This window comes from Lithobates pipiens, unplaced genomic scaffold (genome assembly GCF_037356315.1).
Source record: "Lithobates pipiens isolate NorthernLeopardFrog02 unplaced genomic scaffold, aLitPip1_a1.2 Scaffold_44, whole genome shotgun sequence".
NCBI lineage: Eukaryota > Metazoa > Chordata > Amphibia > Anura > Ranidae > Lithobates > Lithobates pipiens.
The window spans coordinates 1163884-1189193 of NW_027507870.1; the positions used below are offsets into that span (position 1 = coordinate 1163884).

The window sequence follows — 25310 nt, forward strand, 5'->3', positions numbered from 1 at the left end:
TATTTATTTGCTCCATTTGCACGCTCAAGTTATTTTTCCCCAAATGACCTAAACTCATAGGGATGAATCCCATGTGTAGGCAGCCATTGTAATGTGGTCGTGTGATAGACTCACCCGGGACAGGGGCTTTTGGAGGAGACTGCAGGGTAGCCTCTTGCTACTGACTATGAACCCTGGCATTCGGGGGAGCTACAAGCAATTAGGAAGGTGTCCTCTTATATAATGCAAGAGGACATTATTACATTGAACAGTCAAGGAAGCCATGATGGTCTCCTCCAATGTGAAACTCAGTGAGAGGATGGATGTGAAAAGAAAGCTGGTTAATGAGATTTGGGACAGCCCCAAGTCTTCTTGAATACTGGTGCCGAACTGTCTGAGCTGGGCTGGGATCTCCCGCTATAGTCTGTTCATTATAGTGTTATGTGTTAAGTGTCTCATAGGTGTCAATTCCTATTGTTATTTGAGTTAATTGAGTCACCTATTGTTTCTGTCTGTTGGCTAATTTGGCGAACTATTGGAGGTTTCTCCATGATGGAATTAATCTTGTGTCAACTCCACCTCGTTATTTAACCATTGTGTGATGTTTTGGGTGCATTACTTTGAAGCCTGTATTTCTATTCAATAAACAGTAGTTCCTTTGGTTTAACCTCCACATCTTGTCTGTGTACGATGCTTGGGGGTAAAAGGACTGCTATTAGCTCTCCGTCTGCTGGAAGGGTTTGGAGAGAAGGAGGAACTGTTTGGCGGAAGCACCCAGGCTCGGTGCCAGGCGTTCTGTCACAGGAAGGGAACTGAAGGAACGAGTGCTGGAAATGAATTGGTACACCTTTAGTGAAGAACATTGGGTGGGATGACAATCACTTTGCACATGATACCGAGAAATTGGAGTCTGTGGCTTTATCCGGTACACCTCCATCATATTCTAATTATATCATCTCCCATGTGTTGAATATCCTTCTGTAATCCATCCCTATTGCTTTATTTATAGAGAGTCTTTATTGTCTCACAGCCACCAATCAGACTCAGGCTGTCATTTTCAGCTGGATCTGATTGGTGGATGGGAGGACATGACAACATTTCTTATACCAATTCTGTATAGTTTGTATATACAGTATAATGGAGATCTGGATTGGTTTGTTGGTTGATGGGAAGCACAGATTCATTGATAAAGGAAACCTGTCATTAGATAAATGTGGAGGCTGCCATTCCTGACCTCTCCCTATGGAATACCCATCACCTGGCTGTCATGTTGGCTTCTGTGGTCCCAGACTGATCAGGATCAGAACACCCTATCTGCATGCTTTATTCCTGGTGGTCAGTCATTTCAGAAAATAAATCCAGAGACAGCCAGGAAATGAGTATTTTCAGAAGGAAATGGCAGCCTCTGTATTCCCCCTCAGTACTAGGTTCATGTAATATAAATAATAAATGATGGGCTGAGGATTCTGTGTGGTGTTTACTGATATCAGAACAGACAATAGTTGTATAAGAACAGAATATTCTCTCACCTGAGTCCTTTGTCCTGATATATATGGACTCCAGAGTCTCCGGGGATTGGCCCCAATATATATACAGTGTGGTGTCTATTTTATACTCAGAGGACGGCTGGAGATCGGTGAATGTCACACTTTTATCATATGAAGTTTTACATGATTCATAATTATATGGCTTAGCACAGAATTTCACAGTAAATCTCCAGGTATCGGGACATTGAGGAGTGCAGGAGATCCGTCTGCTGATACTGGATGAGGTGACTCTCCAATCCTCCATTGTGACTCCTGACAAAGACAAGATGGAGACATGAAACTCTCAGAGATGATTTATAGTAGAGAGAAGATCTCCGCTCTCCATTATATTCAGAAATATTTATCAATCTGTATTTTGCAACCCATTCATAAAACTGACCCCAAAAAATAAATAAAAAATTGTGATTGGAGGAGAGCCTACTAAAGTCACATGACTGGACTCTCCTCCCGCCTTCTTTTTACAACCCTCTTTATTTTAAGGGCTACTGAAAGCAGCGGAGTGCAAAGTAACAACTGCAAAGCACACCTCTGGACTTCATATATGTACAGAGCATTGTTATTTTTAACAAGAAGCAGTACGGTTGTAACATACAACGCTTCTGCTTTTTTAAGTGGACATTAGGCTTTGTTCACACTGGTGAGATGTGGGCAGGGCCCAGTGGCGTAACTAGAACCTTCAGGGCCCCCGATGCAAGAAACCATGAAGGGCCCCCCTGAACCCCAGCCAGGGCCCTTCCCTCTGAGTCCGGCGGTGGAACTCCAGGGCTTGGTCACAGGTATGACCTTTGTGAGCCCTGTAGTTCCACCACTGGTATCAGTAGTTTTTTTTTATTATTATTTTTTTAATTTTTAGGTGCCCCATTGGGGGACTGTCCCTAGGCAGGATGGGGTCCCCGCCCCCAGAAGAGATGAGGTCCTTTTCTCCAGGGCAGATGAAATTACTGCCCCAGGTGAGAAGGGGTCCCTGTCCCCACGTGAGAAGGGGTCCCTGTCCCCAGGGGGAGATGGAGGGGGTATGTAATGGTGTGTGGGGGGTGCGGTCCTCTCACTCACCATGACCAAGCTGCAGGCCGCGCACTCATCCATGGTGGCCTGGGCTCCATCCAGTGTGCTGGACGGGCGATCAGCATATCTCCCAGAAAGACCTTTCATCATCTGTGCATGACGGGGGAGGAGGGGGGCTGGCAGACAAGCCTGCAGTGTCCTCCGGGGAGCTCTCATAGGGCTGCACTGCAACTATGTGCTTAAAGTTTGTTTACCTGGGAGAATTATGCAGTGCAGTGTGGGCCGGACTCGGGGGGGGGGGGGGAGCGGGGCTTGGGGAGAATAGACATCGGACTGAGTGGCAATGCATGGAGCAGGAGAGGGGTACTCTGAGGAGCCAGCCGAGGACACAGGTAATGCGGGGAATGCACAACTAAAGAGCAGCCAGTGCGATAGTCGAGCATGGAGCTCTGCTAGTTACCCTCCACCTCCAGCCACCCATGTGCATGGTGCACTGGTACCCCTAGCTGCCTATGCTGCTGCCGGTCATATGTAGAGGGGGCTGCATGGGCATGCGGTCGCAACTGCTGCACCCCCTATAGTTACGCCCCTGGCAGGGCCGCCGCCAGGGAGGTACAGCCGATACAACTGTAAGGAGCCCCGGGGCCCGAGGGGCCAGAAGAAGGCAGGACGGGTGAAGGGGAGCCGTGTTGTGATCTATAGAAATGATCTTGCAGCTTCTGCTATTCTCTGTGTCATTGAGCTCAAACATCGAGCTCTTTACTGCCACCTCTGGCTACTATGTCCATGTGCACCCCTCGTGTGAGCTGCCTGTACTGTGCTCCTCGGTGTCAGCAACATGTCAGCTTTGTGAAAACGAGCTGGGACTAGGTAGGAAGATTACCTTTACAAGTAGGGGCTGAGAAGGAAAGAGAGGGGGCTGTTTGTGTACAGGGAGGGGCCAGAGGCTTGTGTGTTTACAGATTTGTGTATGTGTGGGGCTGACATATATATATATATATATATATTACACACACACACACACACACACACACACACACACACACACACACACACACACCTGTGTGTGGGAAGACTGGCATATATATAGGTGTGGAGGGGAGGGGGGTTCTTACATATATACAGGGTAAGGGGGGCAGACATATATACAGGATTTGGGGGGGGCTGAGTGTGTACAGGTGAGGTGGCTGGTGTGTAGATTCAGTGGGATGGCCCATGGGCAAGCCCTGGTGTTGGTGGTCAGGCTGGGGGGGGGGGGGGGGGCAGGCCTAAAGCTGTGTAAGGGGCCCAAAAAATTCTGATGGCTGCCCTGGATCATACGGGAAACCCTGCCAATCCAGTACGGGTTCCCACCTTTCACCTGAATCGCCAGAGATTTCACCTGAATCGCCAGCGGTTCACACTACCCTCTGTGAACTGCTGGGGGTGTCAACACAAAGTTAACGACACCCCCAGATCGGTTCGCAAATTGCAGTGTGAACTTTGAATTCAGACAGCAATCTGATTCCAATGCGGACCAAAGAAAAGGGTCCTGCACTATTTTTGTCCAAATGCAATGCAAATTCAGCCATAAAATCTGTGTGACTGAATTTACATCACACAGACATTGCATCATGTGTGATCTGCACAGCAGTGCGGTGCGATGTCTGACATCACTACAGTGTGAACCGAGCATAAGTGTCGGTGTCATAGGAAGATCTGTGTATGGACAATGTGCAGTCAGTGATGGGAAGTGTGAGGACACACAGGGGGATCACCTGCTCTCCTCATCCAATGGAACACTTCCCAAGGCTCTGTATAGATGCCAATATACAGCATGCTTTCTTTTGACCTGAAATTGACCTTCTTCAAGCTGCTTTTGCATCTATGAGGAGAAGAGCAGGTTATGCTTTTCTGGCCAGCCTAGCAGCAAGTGAGGAGCACATTTGGATCTGGTGGGAGGACCATCATGGTGGACAATTGTGTATTTACTGAGCTGTGTACATGTTACCGGCCTCAAAATGTGAATTAAGAGAGCCGATGGTTGTAGACGCGGTGAGATAAGGTGATCAGCTTGGCGTGGACTGCAAAGAATCACACAAACAGCATGAGATATGATCACTGACTTTATGGCTGGAAGTTGTTTAATTTTTACATAACAATACATCTTTTACATTTTTATAGTCACATGTTTATAACCATTAACAATATATATAATACCGATTTTAACTAAAGTATTTTAAAACGTAGTTATAACAATGAACATTGCTATATTTTATAAAATATATATCCCTGTTATTCAGTGTTATAGATAATTATCCTTATCTCTCTGGTACACTTTAACTGTGCAATAATCATACTAGCAATGCATTGCTTTAATACAAATATTATCATGGTGGTACTCTTTTTTAACCACTAGATGGTGCACATTGCATGTCTGTATGATGCAATACATAAGCTTTACATACAATAGGTTTTTTTCTATATTAAATAACAGAAAACATGTGCTTCTATAAATCTATGCCATTTTCAATAAATCAGGTTTAAATATACCTATTTAGAAAGGTTTAGTGTTTATCATAGACATTTGTTCTGACTAATGCAGTATTTTCATGTTCTTATGCACTTTTCACTTGTTTCTGACACATGCTTTTCTAAACTTCTAATTACAGCAAAACTATAGCATAAAATCTGCTGAGACTTTTTCTGCATCTGCTCAAGATGTTTAGGAATCTTTCTATCACAGGTTAATACAGATTAGGAACAATTTAGAGTACATACCTGCAAAGAATCACACAAACAGCATGAGATATGACCACTGACTTTATGGCTGGAAGTAGTTTAATTTCCAGTCACATGGTGTGTGGCCTTATATAGACTCTGTTTGTGTACCTTCTCTGCCATCTACTGGTTATTAATAGAATAGAAGGGAGATGTTTAGAAATATAAAAAAAAAATGAATATGTACTTTGCTTTGGGGTGTCTGTTTTGTGACCATATAAACCCCAGTCCGTCACACTCTCCCCTTCTTCAGTTAATGGCTCCCGACATTAAACTCAATTGGTATCTGAACACTATTTAGTGATTTAAGTAACCCAAATAGGTACTTGTTGCCACCAAGGAGCTACGTTAACTACCTGGCATGTCCTGGGAGTAGCTAGCATTGTAGGAGTTTGTATGGTGTGAATCTGACTTGGTATGTATCTTGGCTGACCTAGTGTGTCATATGTAAAGATCTCTTTAGGCTTAACTTGTCATGGCAATCTTCCAGTATGGCATCCTTCCCTACGTCTGATCATGTAACCTCTGACTTCAAAACAAAGATCCATTTTCAGTTTTAATGCATACTGGAAATCCCCAGTCCGTCACATACAGACTTCCATTTGGTCGGTGCTGTATGAAGTTTCATCATTGTCACCATTCACACTATTCCAAGACTGATGTCATCTCTGTAACTCTTATGTTCTTGTACCAGGACTCCATCCTGACCACATCCATTAATACCAGACATAGAGGCAAGCAGGTCCCTGTGCAGGATCATGGATTGGGTTGTCTTCAGTCCCAGCACTACTGATCTATTCTATTTGACATTATTATTTGTTTTCAGGGTTCTCTGTGCCAGGATTTGTCTCCCAGATCCACAAACACACTGGAGAACCATACTGGGCAACCTGGGACATGCTAATTTACACACCTTTACCCATTGGTACATCCAGAGCTATCAGTTTATAACACAGATACAGCCTATTATAGAGTCATTTATTCTACACTAAAATAGGATTTTTATATACAGCTTACCTGTAAAATCCTTTTCTTGATCATACATCACGGGACACAGGAGCTCATTACATAGTGGGTTATATAGGCACCTCTGGTGATTGGACACTGGTTAAACCCAATTAAGGAGAATTCCTCCCCTATATAACCCCTCCCATATGGGAGGCACCTCAGTTTTGTAGCAAAGCAATAGGAAACTGCGCAAAACCCAAGAAGGGCGAGAGCCCTGTGTCCCGTGATGTACTCTCAAGAAAAGGATTTTACAGGTAAGCTGTATATAAAAATCCTATTTTCTTGATCATACATCACGGGACACAGGAGCTTCATTACATAGTGGGATGTCCCAAAGCAATGCTCAGATTGAGGGGAGGGAGACACAGATCAGAATTATAGACCCCCATGGACCGGAGGATCTAAACTGCAGCCTGCAGTACACTGCGCCCAAAGGCGATATCCTCTTGCCCTCTGACATCCACCTGATAGAATCTGGTGAATGTGTGGACTGATGTCCAAGTTGCAGCCTTACAGATCTGAGCCAGGGAGGCCTGGTGATGCACTGCCCAAGAAGCGCTTACAGCCCTAGTAGAGTGCGCTTTCACTTGAAAAGGAGGGATTTCCCTCTAACACTATAGACCTGAGAAATAACCTGTCTAATCCACCTTGAGAGAGTGGATTTTGATGCCGCCTGGCCCTTCCTAGGGCCTTCCGGCAAAATAAATAAGCAATCAGTTTTCCTTATCTGAGCCGTTGCTTGAAGATAGGTACTGATTACCCTAACCACATTCAAAGTGTGCAAAGATTCTTCTTCTGCGGACTGTGGATCTGGAAAAAAGCATGGTAGGATTACATCTTGATTCAAATGGAATCCCGAAACCACCTTAGGTAGAAAGGACCTGTTGGGGCGCATGACCAACCGGTCCTTATGAACAATTAGATACGGCTCTTTGCTGGAGAGAGCTGATAGTTCTGACACTCTTCTAGCCGAGGATATGGCTACCAAGAAAACCAACTTTTTGGTCAAAAGAACTAATGAAGCCAGATGCAAAGGTTCAAAAGGTTGCCCCTGCAAAGCCGAGAGAACCAAATTCAGATCCCATGGGCATACCGGAGGTTTGACTGGCGGCCTTATCCGCATAGTCCCCTGGATGAAAGCCCGCACCAGGGAATGCGATGCAAGTGGCTTCTGAAAAAATACTGACAAGGCCGAAATATGCACCTTGATAGTGCTTATGGCCAAATTCATTTCTAGGCCTGACTGGAGGAAAGCCAAGATCCTGCTAATGACATACTTTCTAGGATGCCATTTCCTGAGTTCACACCAGGAAACATATGCCCTCCAGATTTTGTAATAAATAAGCCTGGAGGCCGGCTTTCTGGCATTAACCAGGGTAGAAAGGACTGGCCCCGAAAGGCCACGATCCCTCAGAATGTGGGTCTCAGCAGCCAAACCGTCAAATTCAGACTGCGTAAAGCAGGATGTATATTGGACCCTGCGAGAGCAGATCTGGCCGGAGAGGGAGGATCCATGGCCTGCCTACTGCCAACTTCATGATCTCCGCGTACCATGGTCGCCTGGGCCAAGCTGGGGCTACCAAAAGGACCGACCTCGTTTCCCTCTTGACTCTTCCCAGGAACCGCAACAGAAGCGGGCATGGGGGGAAAGCATAAATCAGATTGTACTGATCCCAGGGAACTGTCAGAGCATCTGACCCCTGAGCAAGTGTATCTCTTGTTCTTGACACGAATTTGTCCAGTTTTCTGTTGAACCTGGACGCAAACAGATCTACGCCTGGAGTACCCCACCTGCGAGATATGTTCCAAAACACATCGGGGTGCAGAGTCCATTCTCCTGGGCACAACTGCTGGCGGCTCAGAAAATCCGCCTGCCAAATTTTCCACTCCAGGAATGAAGACTAGTGATGGACGAACTTCCGACGGGACGTTTCGCGAACGCGGACTGCGAACGAGGCCGATCGTTCGCGAAACCGATCGTTCGCGGCGGGCCCCATTGACTTCAATGGGAGGCGAACTTCGCAAACCTTTAGGTCAAATTTGCAGCCACAAGATAATTATTAGCTGGGCAAACATAGTCCCACCACATGGCCAATGACATAACACATGTATGAGGTGACTTTGGGATCGATAACTACAAGCATTCTTTTTTTATATGGGAAATTGTTCTGACAATTCAGGACTGTGGAGCGCATGAAGGCAATGGAGGAGAGGGAAGGTCAAGGACCAGGGTAGGCAAAGAAGAGGGTGCAGGAGATGATCACCAGCAGCGTGACATACAGCAATGACACATGCACCGTGATAGAGTCATCTGACACCAGCACCGTGATAGAGGGCACTGACATCAGCAGCGTGACATAAAGCATTAACACCAGCACCGTGACATACAGCATTGACAGCAACACAGTGATAGAGGGCACTGACATCAGAAGCATGACATACAGCACTGACATCAGCACCGTGATATACAACACTGACAGCAGCACCGTGATAGAGAGCACTGACATCAGAAGCGTAACATACAGCACTGACATCAGCACCGTGATATACAGCACTGACAGCAGCACCGTGATAGAGGGCACTGACATCAGAAGCGTGACATACAGCACTGACATCAGCACCGTGATATACAGCACTGACAACAGCACCGTGACAGACAGCACTGACATCAGAAGCGTGACATACAGCACTGACATCAGCACTGTGATATACAGCACTGACAGCAGCACCGTGATAGAGAGCACTAACATCAGAAGCGTGACATACAGCACTGACATCAGCACTGTGATATACAGCACTGACAGCAGCACCGTAAGCAGCCCCAGGAGGAAGTCAGCACAGCACAGGGATGGTGTGATCCCCTCATAATAAGCAGGCCCAGGAGAAACTCAGCACAGCACAGGGATGGTGTGATCCCCTCATAATAAGCAGGTCCAGGAGAAACTCAGCACAGCACAGGGATGGTGTGATCCCCTCATAATAAGAACCCCCAGGAGGAAGTCAGCACAGCACAGGAATGGTGTGATCCCCTCATAATAAGAACCCCCAGGAGTAAGTCAGCACAGCACAGGGATGGTGTGATCCCCTCATAATAAGCAGGCCCAGGAGAAACTCAGCACAGCACAGGGATGGTGTGATCCCCTCATAATAAGCAGGCCCAGGAGAAACTCAGCACAGCACAGGGATGGTGTGATCCCCTCATAATAAGAACCCCCAGGAGGAAGTCAGCACAGCACAGGGATGGTGTGATCCCCTCATAATAAGAACCCCCAGGAGTAAGTCAGCACAGCACAGGGATGGTGTAATCCCCTCATAATAAGCAGGCCCAGGAGAAACTCAGCACAGCACAGGGATGGTGTGATCCCCTCATAATAAGAACCCCCAGGAGTAAGTCAGCACAGCACAGGAATGGTGTGATCCCCTCATAATAAGAACCCCCAGGAGTAAGTCAGCACAGCACAGGGATGGTGTGATCCCATCATAATAAGAACCCCCAGGAGAAACTCAGCACAGCACAGGGATGGTGTGATCCCCTCATAATAAGCAGGCCCAGGAGAGACTCAGCACAGCACAGGGATGGTGTGATCCCCTCATAATAAGCATGCCCAGGAGAAACTCAGCACAGCACAGGGATGGTGTGATCCCCTCATAATAAGCAGGCCCAGGAGAAACTCAGCACAGCACAGGGATGGTGTGATCCCCTCATAATAAGAAGCCCCCAGGAGTAAGTCAGCACAGCACAGGGATGGTGTGATCCCCTCATAATAAGTAGGCCCAGGAGAAACTCAGCACAGCACAGGGATGGTGTGATCCCCTCATAATAAGAACCCCCAGGAGAAAGTCAGCACAGCACAGGGATGGTGTGATCCCCTCATAAGCAGCCCCAATAGAAATATGACACCGCTCAACCTCTTCAAAGAGGAGGGTACGGGCATATAGTACGGTGTGCTTTTTTTGGACAAGGAAGTGAGCCAAATGAAGAAAGAAGGTCTGTGTGCTTGATTAAAAAAATTGTTTATAGACATATACATGGTCTACTGGTCACATGTGTTGAATTCCTCCGAGATCCATGCCTCATTCATTTTTAGAAATGTGAGGTAGTTAACGCTGTCGTGAGCTAGGCAAGTACGCTTATCGGTCACGATCCCCCCTGCTGCGCTGAACGTCCTTTCGGACAGGACACTGGATGAGGGGCAAGCCAACAGTTCGATTGCAAATTGGGCAAGCTCTGGCCAGAGGTCAAGCCTGCCCACCCAGTAGTCCAGGGGTTCATCACTCCTCAGAGCGTCCACACCGGCCGTTAACCCAATGTAGTCGGACACCTGATGGTCTAGGCGTTCCCTTATGCTGGATCCGGATGACACCTGTCGATGGGTCAGCTGAAAGAATGACCTCATATCCGAAGTCACCAACACATCTTCAAACCGGCCTCTTCTTGCAGGTGCTGTTGGATTGGTACCCGCAAATCCTTCTCTGGGAGTGGGAATTGCTCCTCTGCCAGCGCACGCAAAAGCAGAATGCAGCCTTTCTCGAAGCAAGGCCTGGAAGTGCTGCATTCTGACAGCCCTCTGCGACGGCGGTAACATTTCCGCCATTTTGTGTTTGTACCAGGGGTCTAAGTACGTTGCCACCCAGTACTGGTCCTTGACCCTTATACTTTTTATACGGGGGTCCCTATTAAAACACTGGAGCATGAAGGCCCCCATTTGCACTAAAGTGGAAGCGGTGTGGTGGCCTGGCTCCTGCTCATCATCCAGGATAATGTCGTCCTCTTCATTCTCCTCTCCCCATCCACGCACAACAGGGATCCCAGAAAGGTTTAAAGCATGCTCTTCTTGCTCCTCCTCATCCGCCCGGCACCATCCTCCTCTGACTCCTCTTCAGACTCCTGTTGTTGACTTGTCTCAGATAGAGTAGCCCCCCCTGGGAATTCATCCAGCATTGCGACTTCCTCATCTTCCCGCTCCTCCACAGCCTGATCAATGACACGACGCAATGCACGCTCCATAAAGAAGGCATAAGGTACCATGTCACTAATGGCGCCATGGCTGCGACTGACCAGTTTGGTGATCTCCTCAAATGGCCGCAGAAGTCTGCATGCGTCGCGCATGAGCAGCCACTGGCGCGGTGAAAAAAAAAACTCAGCTCCCCAGAACCGTTTCTGCCGCAGAGTTCATACAGGTAGACGTTAACTGCACGTTTCTGCTGGAGCAGCCTATCAAGCATATAGAAGGTTGAGTTCCATCGCGTTGGGCAATCGCAAATAAGACATCTGACCGGCAGATTGTGTCGCCGCTGAATGTCAACAAGGCGAGCCATGGCCGTGTAAGATCTTCTGAAATGGGCCGAGATTTTCCTTGCCTGCCGCAAGATGTCCTGGACCCCAGGGTATTTGACAAGGAATCGCTGCACGACCAAGTTTAAGACGTGTGCCATGCATGGCACGTGCGTGATTTTGCCCTGTTTCAATGCGCTAAGCAGATTGGCACCGTTGTCACACACCACTTTACCAACTGTCAAATTGAGCGGTGTTAGCCACTGATCTGCCTGTGAACGCAAAGCTGAAAGGAGTGCCGGGCCAGTGTGGCTCTTGGCTTCCAGGCACAACAGACGCAGCACGGCATGGCAACATCTCACCTGGCATGTGGAATAGGTTCTGGGGAACTTGGGCGGTGCAGCGGAAGAGACGCTAGCAGCAGAAAAGGAGGAGGCAGCTGAGGAGGAGAGGGAGGAGGATGGAGTAGGAGGAGGAGGAGAAGAAGAGTCAGGCCTGCATGCAATCCATGGCGGTAAAACCAAATCTACACGGGTGCCACGGGTTACATGCTTGACGGCCGTCAGAAGGTTCAACCAGTGGGCAGTGAAAGTGATATACCTTCCCTGCCCGATTTTGCTAGACCACGTGTCTGTGGTCAGATGTATCTTGGCACCGACACTGTGTGCCAGAGATACATTCACTTGCCGCTGAACATGGCCATATAGCTGTGGGATGCCCTTCTCTGAGAAATACTTCCTTCCTTGGACCTTCCATTGTGGTGTTCCAATGGCCACAAATTTGCGAAAGGCCTCCGAGTCCACCAGTTTATATGGCAGTAGTTGGCGGGCTATGAGTTCTGACAAGCCAGCCGTCAATCGTTGGGCAAGAGGGTTATCCGGCGTCATCATTTTTTTACGCTCGAACATTAGGCCCACGGAAGCCTGCCTTTTTGCAGAAAAATGTGAGCTTGGCGTGATGGAAGGTGGAGTGGAGGACAATTGTGAGGAGAGAGGAGAAGGAGAAGTAGAAGACGAGGCTGGACGGTGAGAGCCTTGAGTGTGGCTTTGTGTGTTCCGTTGCTCCCACTCGGCTCGGTGATGGCTGCCCATGTGCCTTCTTAAGGCGGTCGTCCCTAGGTGAGTGTTGGGCTTACCGTGACTAATGCGTTGACTGCAAAGATTGCAGATGGCAACGCTATTGTCAGCAGCGGACACGTTAAAAAAAGCCCACACTGCGGAGCCATGTGCCGGTGTCCTGGGAGCGCGAGATGTGACCGTACCTGTTCGATGACTCGCTCCTGATACATTTGCAGTCTGCTTTGTCCCTCCTGTGCAATGTAAGTTATTCCTGCTTCTCCTTCCTATCTGCTGGTCCATATCTCCCTCTGAACTCCCCTCCTCTTCCTCTCTTGTGGGCACCCACGTGACATCACTAGACACGTCATCATCAACGCCACCTTCCCCACCGCTATAAGTAGAGATCTCGGAGTAGGCAGCAACACCGGGGACCAACCTCCTCCTTGGGCTGATCTGGGTACTGTCGTCAGACTGCTGAGTAGCGGTTGTTGCTACCTCCTCTTCCTGATCCAATACCAAGAGTGGCTGCGCATCAGAAATGTCCTCTTGATATGGATCGGAAAATAATTCCTGTGACTCAAGCGGAAGGTATGTGGTGGTGGTGGTGGTGTTGTTGGTGGTAGTGTCTTTGGGGGTGCACATAGCAGAGAGTGAAGAAGAGGGTGCAGATCGAGAGGATGAGGAGGGTGCAGAAGAGTAAGGCTGAGTGAGCCACTCAACCAAGTCTGGTGCGTCCTTTAAAGTAATTGAACGCACCTTCTGCAACTTCCCACTTTGGCTCAAGGCTGGTGCTCCTGCCCTACCCCTACCACCCCTGCGGAAGGGCCTGCCTCTTCCTCTGCCTGTCATTTTTTAAATCACCCTGTGACAAAACTCTTAGTCCCTATACCGATGAAGGACTGCTGCAGTATAGGGCAGCGGTCAGCAGTGGTGCACCTCAACCCTATCTATTGTGGACCGATAGCGGTCCTTACAGAACAGCAGACTGTACCGCACTCAACCCTATGTACTGTAGCACCCTTCACCAAGTTACCAGTCCTTATAAGGACCTTTGTGGAACAAGTAGGTTGTGTGTGACTGATTAGCAGACTGTACGTCAGTCCCTATACTGCTGAAGGACTGCTGCAGTATAGGGCAGCGGTCAGCAGTGGTGCACCTCAACCCTATCTATTGTGGACCGATAGCGGTCCTTACAGAACAGCAGACTGTACCTCACTCAACCCTATGTACTGTAGCACCCTTCACCAAGTTACCAGTCCTTATAAGGACCTTTGTGGAACAAGTAGGTTGTGTGTGACTGATTAGCAGACTGTACGTCAGTCCCTATACTGCTGAAGGACTGCTGCAGTATAGGGCAGCGGTCAGCAGTGGTGCACCTCAACCCTATCTATTGTGGACCGATAGCGGTCCTTACAGAACAGCAGACTGTACCGCACTCAACCCTATGTACTGTAGCACCCTTCACCAAGTTACCAGTCCTTATAAGGACCTTTGTGGACCAAGTAGGTTGTGTGTGACTGATTAGCAGACTGTACATCAGTCAGTATACTGCTGAAGGACTGCTGCAGTATAGGGCAGCGGTCAGCAGTGGTGCACCTCAACCCTATCTATTGTGGACCGATAGCGGTCCTTACAGAACAGCAGACTGTACCTCACTCAACCCTATGTACTGTAGCACCCTTCACCAAGTTACCAGTCCTTATAAGGACCTTTGTGGACCAAGTAGGTTGTGTGTGACTGATTAGCAGACTGTACGTCAGTCCCTATACTGCTGAAGGACTGCTGCAGTATAGGGCAGCGGTCAGCAGTGGTGCACCTCAACCCTATCTATTGTGGACCAATAGCGGTCCTTACAGAACAGCAGACTGTACCGCACTCAACCCTATGTACTGTAGCACCCTACACAGACCAAGTTACCAGTCCTGATAAAGAGCTTTGTGGAACAAGTGAGTTGTGACTGATTAGCAGACTGCAGCAGAAGGGCAGCAGTCAAGTATAATATTCTTTCTATATTTGAAAGAAAGAATATTATACGTGTACAAGCCTATTACCATACCACTGATACCAGTCCTGAAAAGAACCTTTGTGGAACTAATAGTAACAGCTACTGTTTAAACTGACCCTCACTGCCTGACACACTGCTTCCTGCCTTTCCCTATACCAGGGGTGGCCAACCCGTGGCTCTCGAGCCGCATGCGGCTCTTTGATCGGTTTCCTGCGGTTCTTGCGTTCGGGCTGGTTCATTCGGCTTTTGCGTTCGGACTGGGCTGGTTTAGTGACAGGCAGCCCGAGTCTCTGCACTCCTCCGCTCCTCCCACACATCATCAGCCAATCAGCATGTAGTGTCCCCAGCCCGCCACATTTGAATACATAGGCGCTGGAGTGAGGCTGAAGGGGGGCAGAGGAAGGAGAAACACGCTGTATCTGAAGCCGATGAGATACAAAAAGGTATGACCACAAGTGTGCAGGTTACTGATCTGTCCTCCCTCTGTCTTGCTCTGTACTTTTTTTTATTTTTTAATAACTGTTTCACCTGAACACTGATAAGATCTGCTCAGCACATTCTCTGTCTGTTGATAGTGTGACACACGGCTGGCTGTTAAAGCGGGAGTCCACCGGGACTCCGCGTTTTTTTTTTTTTTTTTTAAAAGCCAGCAGCTACAAATACTGCAGCTGCTGACTTTTAAAATAGTGACACTTACCCGCCCAGTGCGCCCGCGATGTCGGCACCCGAAGCCGATCTCTAGATCGACACTCGGGTGCTGCCGCCGCCATCTTGGGTATGGGAATCAGGAGATGGAGCCTTTCGGCTTCATTTCCCGGTTCCCTACTGCGCATGCGCGAGTTGCGCTGCGCAATAAGGACGGTCCCCGCTGCCTCTGGGATCTGTGTGTTTCCCAGCAGGCAGCGGGGCACTTGCGGAAGGGGGTGGGCACTTGCGGAAAAGGGGCGTAATCTACGCCCCTTTCCGCAGAGAGCTATCCCGGAAGTGGGTGCAGTTACCTGGATTATCCAGGTAACTGCACCCCCCTCCCCCCTGAAAGGTACCAATTGTGGCGCCGGAGGGGGGGAGGATTCCGATGAGCGGAAGGTCCATTTTAGGGTGGACCTCCGCTTTAACCATTTCAGCTTCTTTTCACTTATTTATCCAGAGCTCTGTGTGTGCTGCATGCTTTCTGTGATGTTTTTTGGAAGAATTTACTGCTAGTTCAGGCTAGAAGACCCATTAACTGTTTATTGTTATCCTGACCAGTTCACTGTTTGTAAGACAATTTGTATTTTGGAAATTAGATGAGCTGCTGTCTTCTGTCACATGGATGTACTTTCAAAGGAAGATTACTGACTTGATGAAAATGACTGGCCTGTGATCTTTGTAGTGTTAAAACAGTGTGTGCAGTGTGTGTGTGAAAGTATGTGTGTATGAGGAAGGGATGGGGTGATGTTCATGTGTGCCCATGCGTATGATGTGGCTCTTTGCGGTAACTTGGTAAAAAATGTGGCTCTTGGTCTTCGTCTGGTTGGCCACCCCTGCCCTATACAAACTGGCAAAACAGAGGAGACTGGAACAATTACTGGTCACTCGAATAGCTCTTTTGTGGACCTGATAGTAACAGCTAATGATGATGATGATGATGATGATGACTAATCTGGCTGTCCCTAAAATAGCAGCAGACACAGCGCTCTGTCCCTTTCTCTAAACTGACAAAAGACACTCAGGCTGCTGCAACAATCAGTAGCACAGCAAACCTATATACACCTAACACCTATACCAGTCCTGAAAAGAACTTTTGTGTACCAAATAGCTAGTGGTTTATCTGTCCCTGCTCCAAACAGCAACCTTTCCCTATAGTGACAGAAGAAAGAATGTAAAATGGCCGCCGGATCGGGTGTATTTATAAGTTAGGGGGAATGTCCAAGTGTCCATGTGCTGTAATGTCTCAATTGGCTGTCCTGCACCCCATGATGGATGTGTCATCATAGGTCAAAGTTCTTTTACACATTAAACACGTAAGTCCGCCAGGCGAACAACGCCAATAGTCCGCCGAACGAGCGGACCACGAACGACCGAAATTCGCCACGAACCGACCGTCGGGCGAACCGTTCGGCCATCACTAATGAAGACTGCAGAAAGGCATGGAACATGCTTTTCTGCCCAGACAAGTATGCGATTCACCTCTTTTTGGGCCACCAGACTCCTGGTACCGCCCTGGTGATTGATATAGGCCACTACTGTGGCATTGTCGGACTGAACCCGAACAGGGAGACCCCATAGTCTGGAAGACCACCTTATGAGAGCCATATAAACTGCCCGGATCTCCAAGATATTTATGGGCAATAGCCTCTCGATCGCAGACCATTTCCCCTGCGGGCACGTCTCCTCCAACACTGCTCCCCAGCCTGTCAGGCTGGCATCTGTCGTAATAACCTACCATGGAAGAGGAAGAAAGGTTTTGCCTTTCAGCAAATTCTCGGTTTGTAACCACCAGACGAGATTCTTGTGTGTCCCTGGGGATAGACGCATAGGAAGATACAAGGATTGGGGCTTCCTGTTCCAGGCCGCAAGGATGCATCTTTGCAGAGGCCTTGAGTCGAACTGGGCAAATGGAATGGCCTCGAAGGAGGCAACCATTTTCCCTAACAGTCTCATGCATAACCGAATGAGGCGTACCAGATCCCCGATGGCCAAGGCTTTTGGCCTTGGAAGAAACACCTTGCCCTGAGCGGTGTCGATAAACATACCCAGGTATTCCAACCTGGTAGCAGGCTGTAGGGACGACTTTTCTAGGTTTATAATCCAACCTAGACGTTCCAGGTGTTCTAGTGTTCTGGAAACACTGTGGTTCAGGGACGCTACTGTTTTCTCCATGAGAAGCAAGTCGTCTAGATAAGCCATGACGGCTATGCCCTGAGCTCTTAGGTTTGCCAAGAGAGGGTCTAGAATCTTTGTGAAGACTCGAGGGGCCGTAGCGAGCCCGAACGCCAAGGCCACAAATTGAAAATGGCGCCGCTCTACCGCGAACCTTAGATATTTTTGGTGTGAGGGAAAAATTGTCACATGGAGATATGCATCCTTGATGTCTATTGATGCCATAAACTCTCCCCCTTGCAGGGAGGAGACCACAGTGCAAATTGACTGCATTCGGAAGGACCGGATACGTAAAACCCGGTTCAGATCCTTCAGATCCAGGATAGGTCTAACACTTCCATTTGGTTTCGGAACGGTGAAGAGATTCGAGTAAAACCCTGAACCCTGTTCTTTTGGGTCCACTTCTACTATCACCCCTTGGGATAGTAAGTGATCCAAGGCCAGAAATAGTGGTTTTTGCTTTACTGGATCCCTGGGATCCTTGACCTTAGAAAGCGAGAAGGTGGAATCTCCTGAAACTCTAGCTTGTAGCCCAGAGACACAGAAGAGATCACCCACTTGTCCCGGATCTCTTCCCGCCAGGCTTCCGCAAACTGCCGAAGCCTTCCCCCCACTCGGCCGAGCGGGGGCGCCCCTTCACAAGGAAGCTTTCGGGCTCTGCTTGGCAGGCTTCCGCCCCCAAGTCTTTTTCTGCCCCTGGGCCCGGCCCTGAGCTTTTCCTGTAGAGGAGGGTTGAGAAGGCCGTCGCCACTGCTTAGAGCTTGATGCTCCGGGAGAGAGAGCACGCCTAAATGATGGACGTTTGCTCTTCTTAACTGGAAGGAGAGTAGATTTACCCCCTGAAATTTTTTGGACGAATTTCTCTAATTCTTCTCCAAACAGACATTCCCCTTTAAACGGGAACCCAATCAAATGCTTCTTGCACAATAGCTCAGCTGCCCAAGTTTTTAGCCATAGGGCCCTTCGCATGTGTACCAACAGGAGAGATAAATGAGATGCTTGTTGGACAGAATCCAAAATCGCATCAATCATGAAACACAGAATTTGAGGTATTTCTGCATAATTCTCCACTTCTTCACTGGGAAGGAGGCCAAGCATCTGCTTAACCTGTTCCTTGAGGAACTGACACAACCCCACGGCTGCGACTGTAGGTTGCACTACAGCGCCAGTCATGGAAAAGGAGGCTTTTAATAATGTTTCCAGCTTCTTATCAGTTGGATCTTTAAATACCTGAGCATTATCCAACGGACAGGTCAGGTTTTTATTCACGCAAGAAACAGCCACATCAACAGATGGGACCCCCATTTCTTGGTGAAACTTTCCTCCAGAGGATAATGCATAGAAAACCTTTTAGGAGGAGCAAACAGTTTATCGGGATGTCCCCAATCCTCATACATCAATTTATCCATTAAGGGATGAATTGGGAAGGAAAAAGCAGTCTGTGGGATTTTCCTGACTCCTAAGGAAGAAACAGAGGATGTGGCGACTTCAGCAGCAGGCATTCTGAATGTGGTACGCACCAATTCAGTATAATACTGCACCTGTTTTCTGAGTGCCTGGGAGGAGGGGACTCTCTCTTCTTCCTCTGATTCATCCGACTGCTCATGATCCCTGTCCCAAAATAGGGATCTCTCCTCATTGTCAGAAGAATCATCTGAGAGAAGAATCTCAGCAGAGGGAGGGGATCTACCCCTTTTCCTGCTATCTTTCAGGGAAGCAGAAATAAAATTCATGATTCTCCCTTCAAAACCCTCCAATGTAGCCCTAAGGGAGTCCTCAGTGACATATACCGGGGCTGGGACATTAGGAGAGGCTGCAAAACCTGACAGGGGCACTGACTCGTCCTGTGAGGCTGGCTCCAGTCTTGCAGGGGGGGGATGGTAACTTACAGGCATTTTTAGAACCCCTGGACCTAGGCAGTGATTTACCAGTGCCCTTATTACCTCCCCCTGAGACCCTCTTACGAGGAGACATAGTCCTAAGCTACAAAGCAGAGGTACTAGTACAAGTGCAATCACTGTTGTGCTAAAAGTCTCACAATAAAATATATATGCTTAATACTGCACAACCTGATGCTGAGTAGGTGTCTAAGGTTTGCCTGAATCCAATCCCCTGGGATGCTTACTGCCCACAGCTCCTGTGTCTCTCACTTACAGTCCCCTGACGCTCTGGGCTTTTAAAACTGCCGCCTGGCACCTGCGCAGTACAGCGCCATGCACACCAACGTGCACGGCTCACAACCACACTCCCCCCTCCTCCATTAGCCCGGGAGTGCGCGCGCCCGCGCATGTGCACAAGGACCGCCGGAATCCAGGGGGGAAAAGGAGTCTCATTAGAGCTGCGTGGGACCCCCAGACTATGAGGGACCCCTGTATTACCTTGTTGTGGCACGGACTGCAGTGAAGACGTGAGACCTCTGGAGAACCAGGCTTCACTGAGCGTGTGTACTGAAAGGCATGTAAGTATGCATCAGGCTGCTCTTACTCCCTCTAGTGGTGGAAACCAGGTAAGACATACAACTACTCAAAATGAAGAAATCCATCATATAATTATATATAGGATTAACTTCCCTTACCTGTCCTCGCCGCAGGAATTGCTGAAACAGACAAATTCCAGCCTTCACCCATCACGGCGGGCAGTGTTAGCCAACCTTCAGGTTTATCTGGGGCTCTTTTTCAGAAGAGCCTCCTACCTGGACCATGTAAAAGACTCTGCCAGAAACTTTTGTATGCTCTGTGTAAATACTACACCAAGTCTGGTTTTCCCAGAGCTCAGTCTTCCAACAGCAGAGGACTTACAGGCCAAACCTTGTTTCTTCGGCTGACGAGCCCCGGGTACCATACCATCTTGGGAGTCAAATATCGGCCCGAGATATGGATCTGGTTTGTTGTAGCCCTTAGGCCCCCGCAGGGACCTGCACAGAGCTTTCTTCATAGCACATGTTTTACGTGACCAACCACTATAGACACTGGCGAAAAAACTGAGGTGCCTCCCATATGGGAGGGGTTATATAGGGGAGGAATTCTCCTTAATTGGGGTTAACCAGTGTCCAATCACCAGAGGTGACTATATAACCCACTATGTAATGAGATCCTGTGTCCCGTGATGTATGATCAAGAAATACACCTATTACAGCCTTGTTGGTCCTCACCGGTGCTGTGTGTAGAAACAATGACTTCTACAGAGGGAGGTTAGAACACAAATGAGATAGTACAAGTTGATGGGTTATGGTGAGATGGGCAAAATGGAATAAAAAAACCCTCTGGAAAGACATGAGAACCATTCCTGTAGAGAAGGGGGATGGTAGTGAACCTCTAGGCCTTGTGTGAGAAATGTCTACTGGGAACACATGGACAATTCTATGGTGGATTGGAGTACACAATGAGCAGTCACTGAGGAAAGACCTATCTGTGTGTACTGGAGGTAAGATCTCATAGGAGAAAGCCCAGTGTGTGCCGGGTGTCGAATCTTACTGGGAAAATACTGTTTTGTGTGTCCTGGAGGGGGAAAGTAACTAGGAAGACCAATGTGTGAGCTGGAGGTGTGATTTCACTGCTATAGCATGCTCTCTTCAACTACAATCAATCTTCTTCTGACTGCCAGCAGTACATTTATTGCTGATGGACGGCAGTCCCAGGTACCGCGGTGCACCAGTACATCACTGTGTACTTGGTTTAGAGGTTTAGGTTTAGAGGTGCACATGTGCACACTCCTTGTCCAAAAATTCTAAACAAAAATTAAGAAAATACAGGGGTAAAAACCCCATCAACCCTACAAAGGCAAACTATAACGGCCATGTCAGGGACATGGCATGTGCATAGCTGCATTTGCAGGTGCCTGTTTTGCCAGGCATAGGCATATGCGCATGCATGGGAACATTAGCACTAACCGACACACGCATATGTGCGAAAATACGCTCGTACATTAGACATTAATGCTGGCGCCAAATGGTCAATTTAAAGGCAGCAGCTGCACTAGTGCAGCAAATGCAGCCACCACATCCAATGACTGGTAAGCTGCAATATATTACTTTTCTGCTCTTGGGTTTAGATTTCAGGTTTTCACTAGTAACATGGTGTGACTGATGTGATTTTGGATTTGCTCACATTTCATAAATCTCCAGGCATTTGGTTACCATTCATCTCCATTTCTTGTTTTGAAGGGTGTCCTCGGCAACCCAGCAGTGCAGTTCAGTAAGTTTTCATCTGCACTGAAGCTGCCGGATAGTTCAAATGTCAGGCCCAGCAGCTGTACAGATTAGAGGAAGCCCCCCTAAGCTTCTCTTTGGTTCTGATGTCATATGACACTCCCCAAGACCCCCCCCCACTGCTATTGTCCTCCTACTGATTGGAGGAGAGGTCTGTACTGTGTGAAGGAAGAGGTGTGTACATGGGATGAGGGGGCATCTGCAGACCCCCCAACCACCAGTCAGGGTTTTAGAGAAGAGGCCATTATCAATAAGGAGACAATGTGCTTTGCCAGACAGTGATGAGGGTATGTGGTCTGGTATCATTCAAGGGGAAAGGGTGAACACATTGGAGATGATATAGGCTGAGCATTTCTTCTTATTTTCTCAGTTTTCTTTGTCACAAGCTCTCTGTATTCTCAGGTTTAAGTGAGTTATTCCTAAAAATTACCGGCCTAAAATATAAAACGCCAAAATTCTAGGCAAAACAATTGTACCGCTTTGAGTAGCAAAAATCTGACATAATCATACGGCCAGGGTGGCTGTCTGCAGACGACGGGGGTCAATTTACTAAATGAAAATTGGGTTGTTCACGTTGCAGGAGAATTTTCTCTTAGCTCGGAGAATGTGTTGAAAATTCAGTTTGCAAAGATGAACCAATCACGTGTGGGAAAAATGCTGTATTTTTGTCTTCAACTTGATTGGATAATAGCAGCCAGAGATTCATTAGGCAAAGTGAAAATTCCCTAGCAAAGTGCACAACCTATTTTCCTTTAGTAAATCAATTAAAATTGACTTGAATAAACATTAAAGTGATAAATAGTACTCACCTATACAGGTAACAGTGGGAGGAGTCCACTCCGGGGGGGAGCGGGGGTTGTCACATCTCATTGTGGATGATGATGGATAATATCCAGACTGACACCAGACTCTTATCACTTCATTTTTATTATAATACTTCTTGTATACAGAGATATCCACCATGTTTGGTATTGTTGGATGAGCGCATAGTGCTGAGGAAGAAATAAAACCTTTATATGTATATAATAAACATGGACATGAAATATACATAAAATTGGCCTGAAGCCCCGTACACACGAGAGGGATTAAGTCTGACAGACTTCCAACGGAGTTCTGCCGGAGTTCCGACGGAGTTCCGACAGAGTTCTGGCGGACTTTTCGACCGAGCGGACTTGGCCACACACAATCACACTAAACTCCGACGGAGTCGAACGTGATGACGTACGACTGGATTCGACGTAGGAAGTTCATAGACAGTAGCCAATAGCTGCCCTAGCGTCGGTTTTAGTCCGCCGGAGTAGCACACACACGAGCGAATTTTTCGAAGGGACCAGGTCCGGCGGAGTTCCTTCGGGAAAATTTTGAAGCATGCTTCATTTCTAAAGTCCGTCAGACTTTAGCGAAGCTAAAGTCCGTTGCAGCCCACACACGATCGAATAGTCTGACGGACTCAGTCCGTCGGACTTTGGATGTCGAAAAGTCCGCTTGTGTGTACGGGGCTTGAGAGTTTAAAAGGGACTATATTTTGATACAGTAGATGTAGTATAATACAAATAGTTTAAAAAAATGGTTAAAAAAAGGGGGGTGTAGAAAACTAAAAATTGGAAGAAGAAAAGGGGAAGTAATTAAAGGAATATATCCTACAAAATGTAACTAAAAATCTAATTAGTAATTGGCCAGTTCAAGTCCAATTCTATATTCATACCCCATGGCTGTATACTTCACAATATGTACATCCATGGGGTTTCATTTTAAGAAATTGCTCTCGTCATGTGTGTCCCAGGGGGCGTGGCTATCTGGCAACTATCTTTGATACACTGAGCACTGCAACCGAGGCGGAAGGAGGTGTGTAACACGAGGAACAGAACTGGGAGATTGTGGCGCTGGGTTTAAACTGTGAGCTCCGCTGTGAGGTACCTAACCGCAGAAGGAAGGGTGAGAGACAGTATCTGTGCTACTAATCTAACCAGTATCCACTGTGACCACCAATGCCTTGGAGTAGAGTGCGCTGTTACTGAGGAGTGGAGTGATTTTGAAGTGCTTTCGTTCAAGTTGTGTCCATGTGAGTGCATTAACCCTTTCATGACTAAGCCTATTTTTGGAATTTCGTGTTTACAAGTTAAAATCCATATTTTTTGCTAGAAAATTACTTGGAACCCCCAAACATTATATATATTTTTTTAGCAGAGGCTCTAGAGAATAAAACGGCGATTGTTGCAATATTGTCACACGGTATTTGCGCAGTGGTGTTTTAAACGCAACTTTTTGGGAAAAGGGACACTTTCATGAATAAAAAAAAAAAAAAAACAGTAAAATTAGCCCAATTTTTTTGCGTAATGTGAAAGATAATGTTACGCCGAGTAAATAGATACCAAACATGTCACACTTTATAATTGCGCGCACTTGTAGATTGACGACAAAGTACGGTACCTAAAAATCTCAATAGGCGACGCTTTAAACATTTTTTACGGTTACCAGGTTAGCGTTACAGAGGAGGTCTACTGCTAGAATTATTGCTCTCGCTCTGATGATCGCGGCGATACCTCACATGTGTGATTTGAACACCGTTTACATACGCGGGCGCGACTTCCGTATGCGTTTTCTTTGCTTCGCGAGCTCGCGGGGACGGCGGGCGCTTTGAAATTTTTATTTTTATTTTTTTATTTATTTTATTTATTTTAAAATGACTAAATTGTTTTTAAAAAAAAAATAAAAAAATTTGATCACTTTTATTGCTGTCACAAGGAATGTAAACATCCCTTGTGACATTAATAGGTGGTGACAGGTACTCTTTATGGAGGGATCGGGGGGGTCTAAAAGACCTCCCACCCCTCCTTTACACTTCAATGTATTCAGATCGCCGAAAACGGCGATTCTGAATACCGGATATTTTTTTAAAACCGGCGCCATTGGCAGCCGAGTAAACGGGAAGTGACGTCATGACGTCGCTTCCGTGTTTACGATGAGGAGACTGGAACGAAGCCGATTACGGCTTCGTTCCAGTTCCTCCCCAGCAGCCGGAGCCGATGGATCGCTAATCGGTGCTCCCGATCGAGCGGGAGCACCGGTAACAGCGGCAAGAGGCGGCGGGAGGGGGGGACGTCCCCTCCCGCTCCTCCGGCATAACAGCCGAGCGGCTTTTAGCTGCATCGGTTGTTATAGCTGGAAAGCCAATCGCCCGCTGTAAAAAACGGTACCGGGATGATGCCTGCAGGTGCGGGCATCATCCCGGTATACCCCCCGGAAGCCGAGTACGCAGATCTGCGTACGCTCGGCGGGAAGGGGTTAATGAGTGGATTTTAATTTTGGAATATAAAGATTTTTTACAATGTTGCACTATGGGAGGTCTCTGTTTTTCTTTCTGAGGTGCTTTGAGGGGTAGCTCTATTGAAGCCTTAAAGGAGAATATACATTGAGTGCTGAATATCTGCTGTCATCGTTTGAGAGATCTAACGCCCATCTAGCTTGGCACGACAGTGCTGGGCGCCGCAGCTGGTGAGTGCTCCAACGAGGGGGGTCATGGACACTGATGGTGTGTGTGGTGAAGGCTTTACCATTACTATATGGACACTGATAAGATTTGCACATGAAAAGGATTTGATTT

At 47.7% G+C, this 25310-nt stretch overlaps 1 protein-coding gene across 1 annotated transcript in view; it reads right to left on the minus strand.

Annotated features, from left to right (window-relative positions):
• The window catches only part of LOC143956835 (uncharacterized), a 100130-nt gene that overhangs the window by 26315 nt on the left and 48505 nt on the right, over positions 1–25310 (minus strand). Inside the window, exons 6-7 of the mRNA XM_077467009.1 lie at positions 22516–22698; positions 1509–1778 (exon numbers count right to left, since the gene is read on the minus strand). Of these exons, the coding sequence (XP_077323135.1) occupies positions 1509–1778; positions 22516–22698 (453 nt within the window). The remainder of the gene's footprint in view (positions 1–1508; positions 1779–22515; positions 22699–25310) is intronic.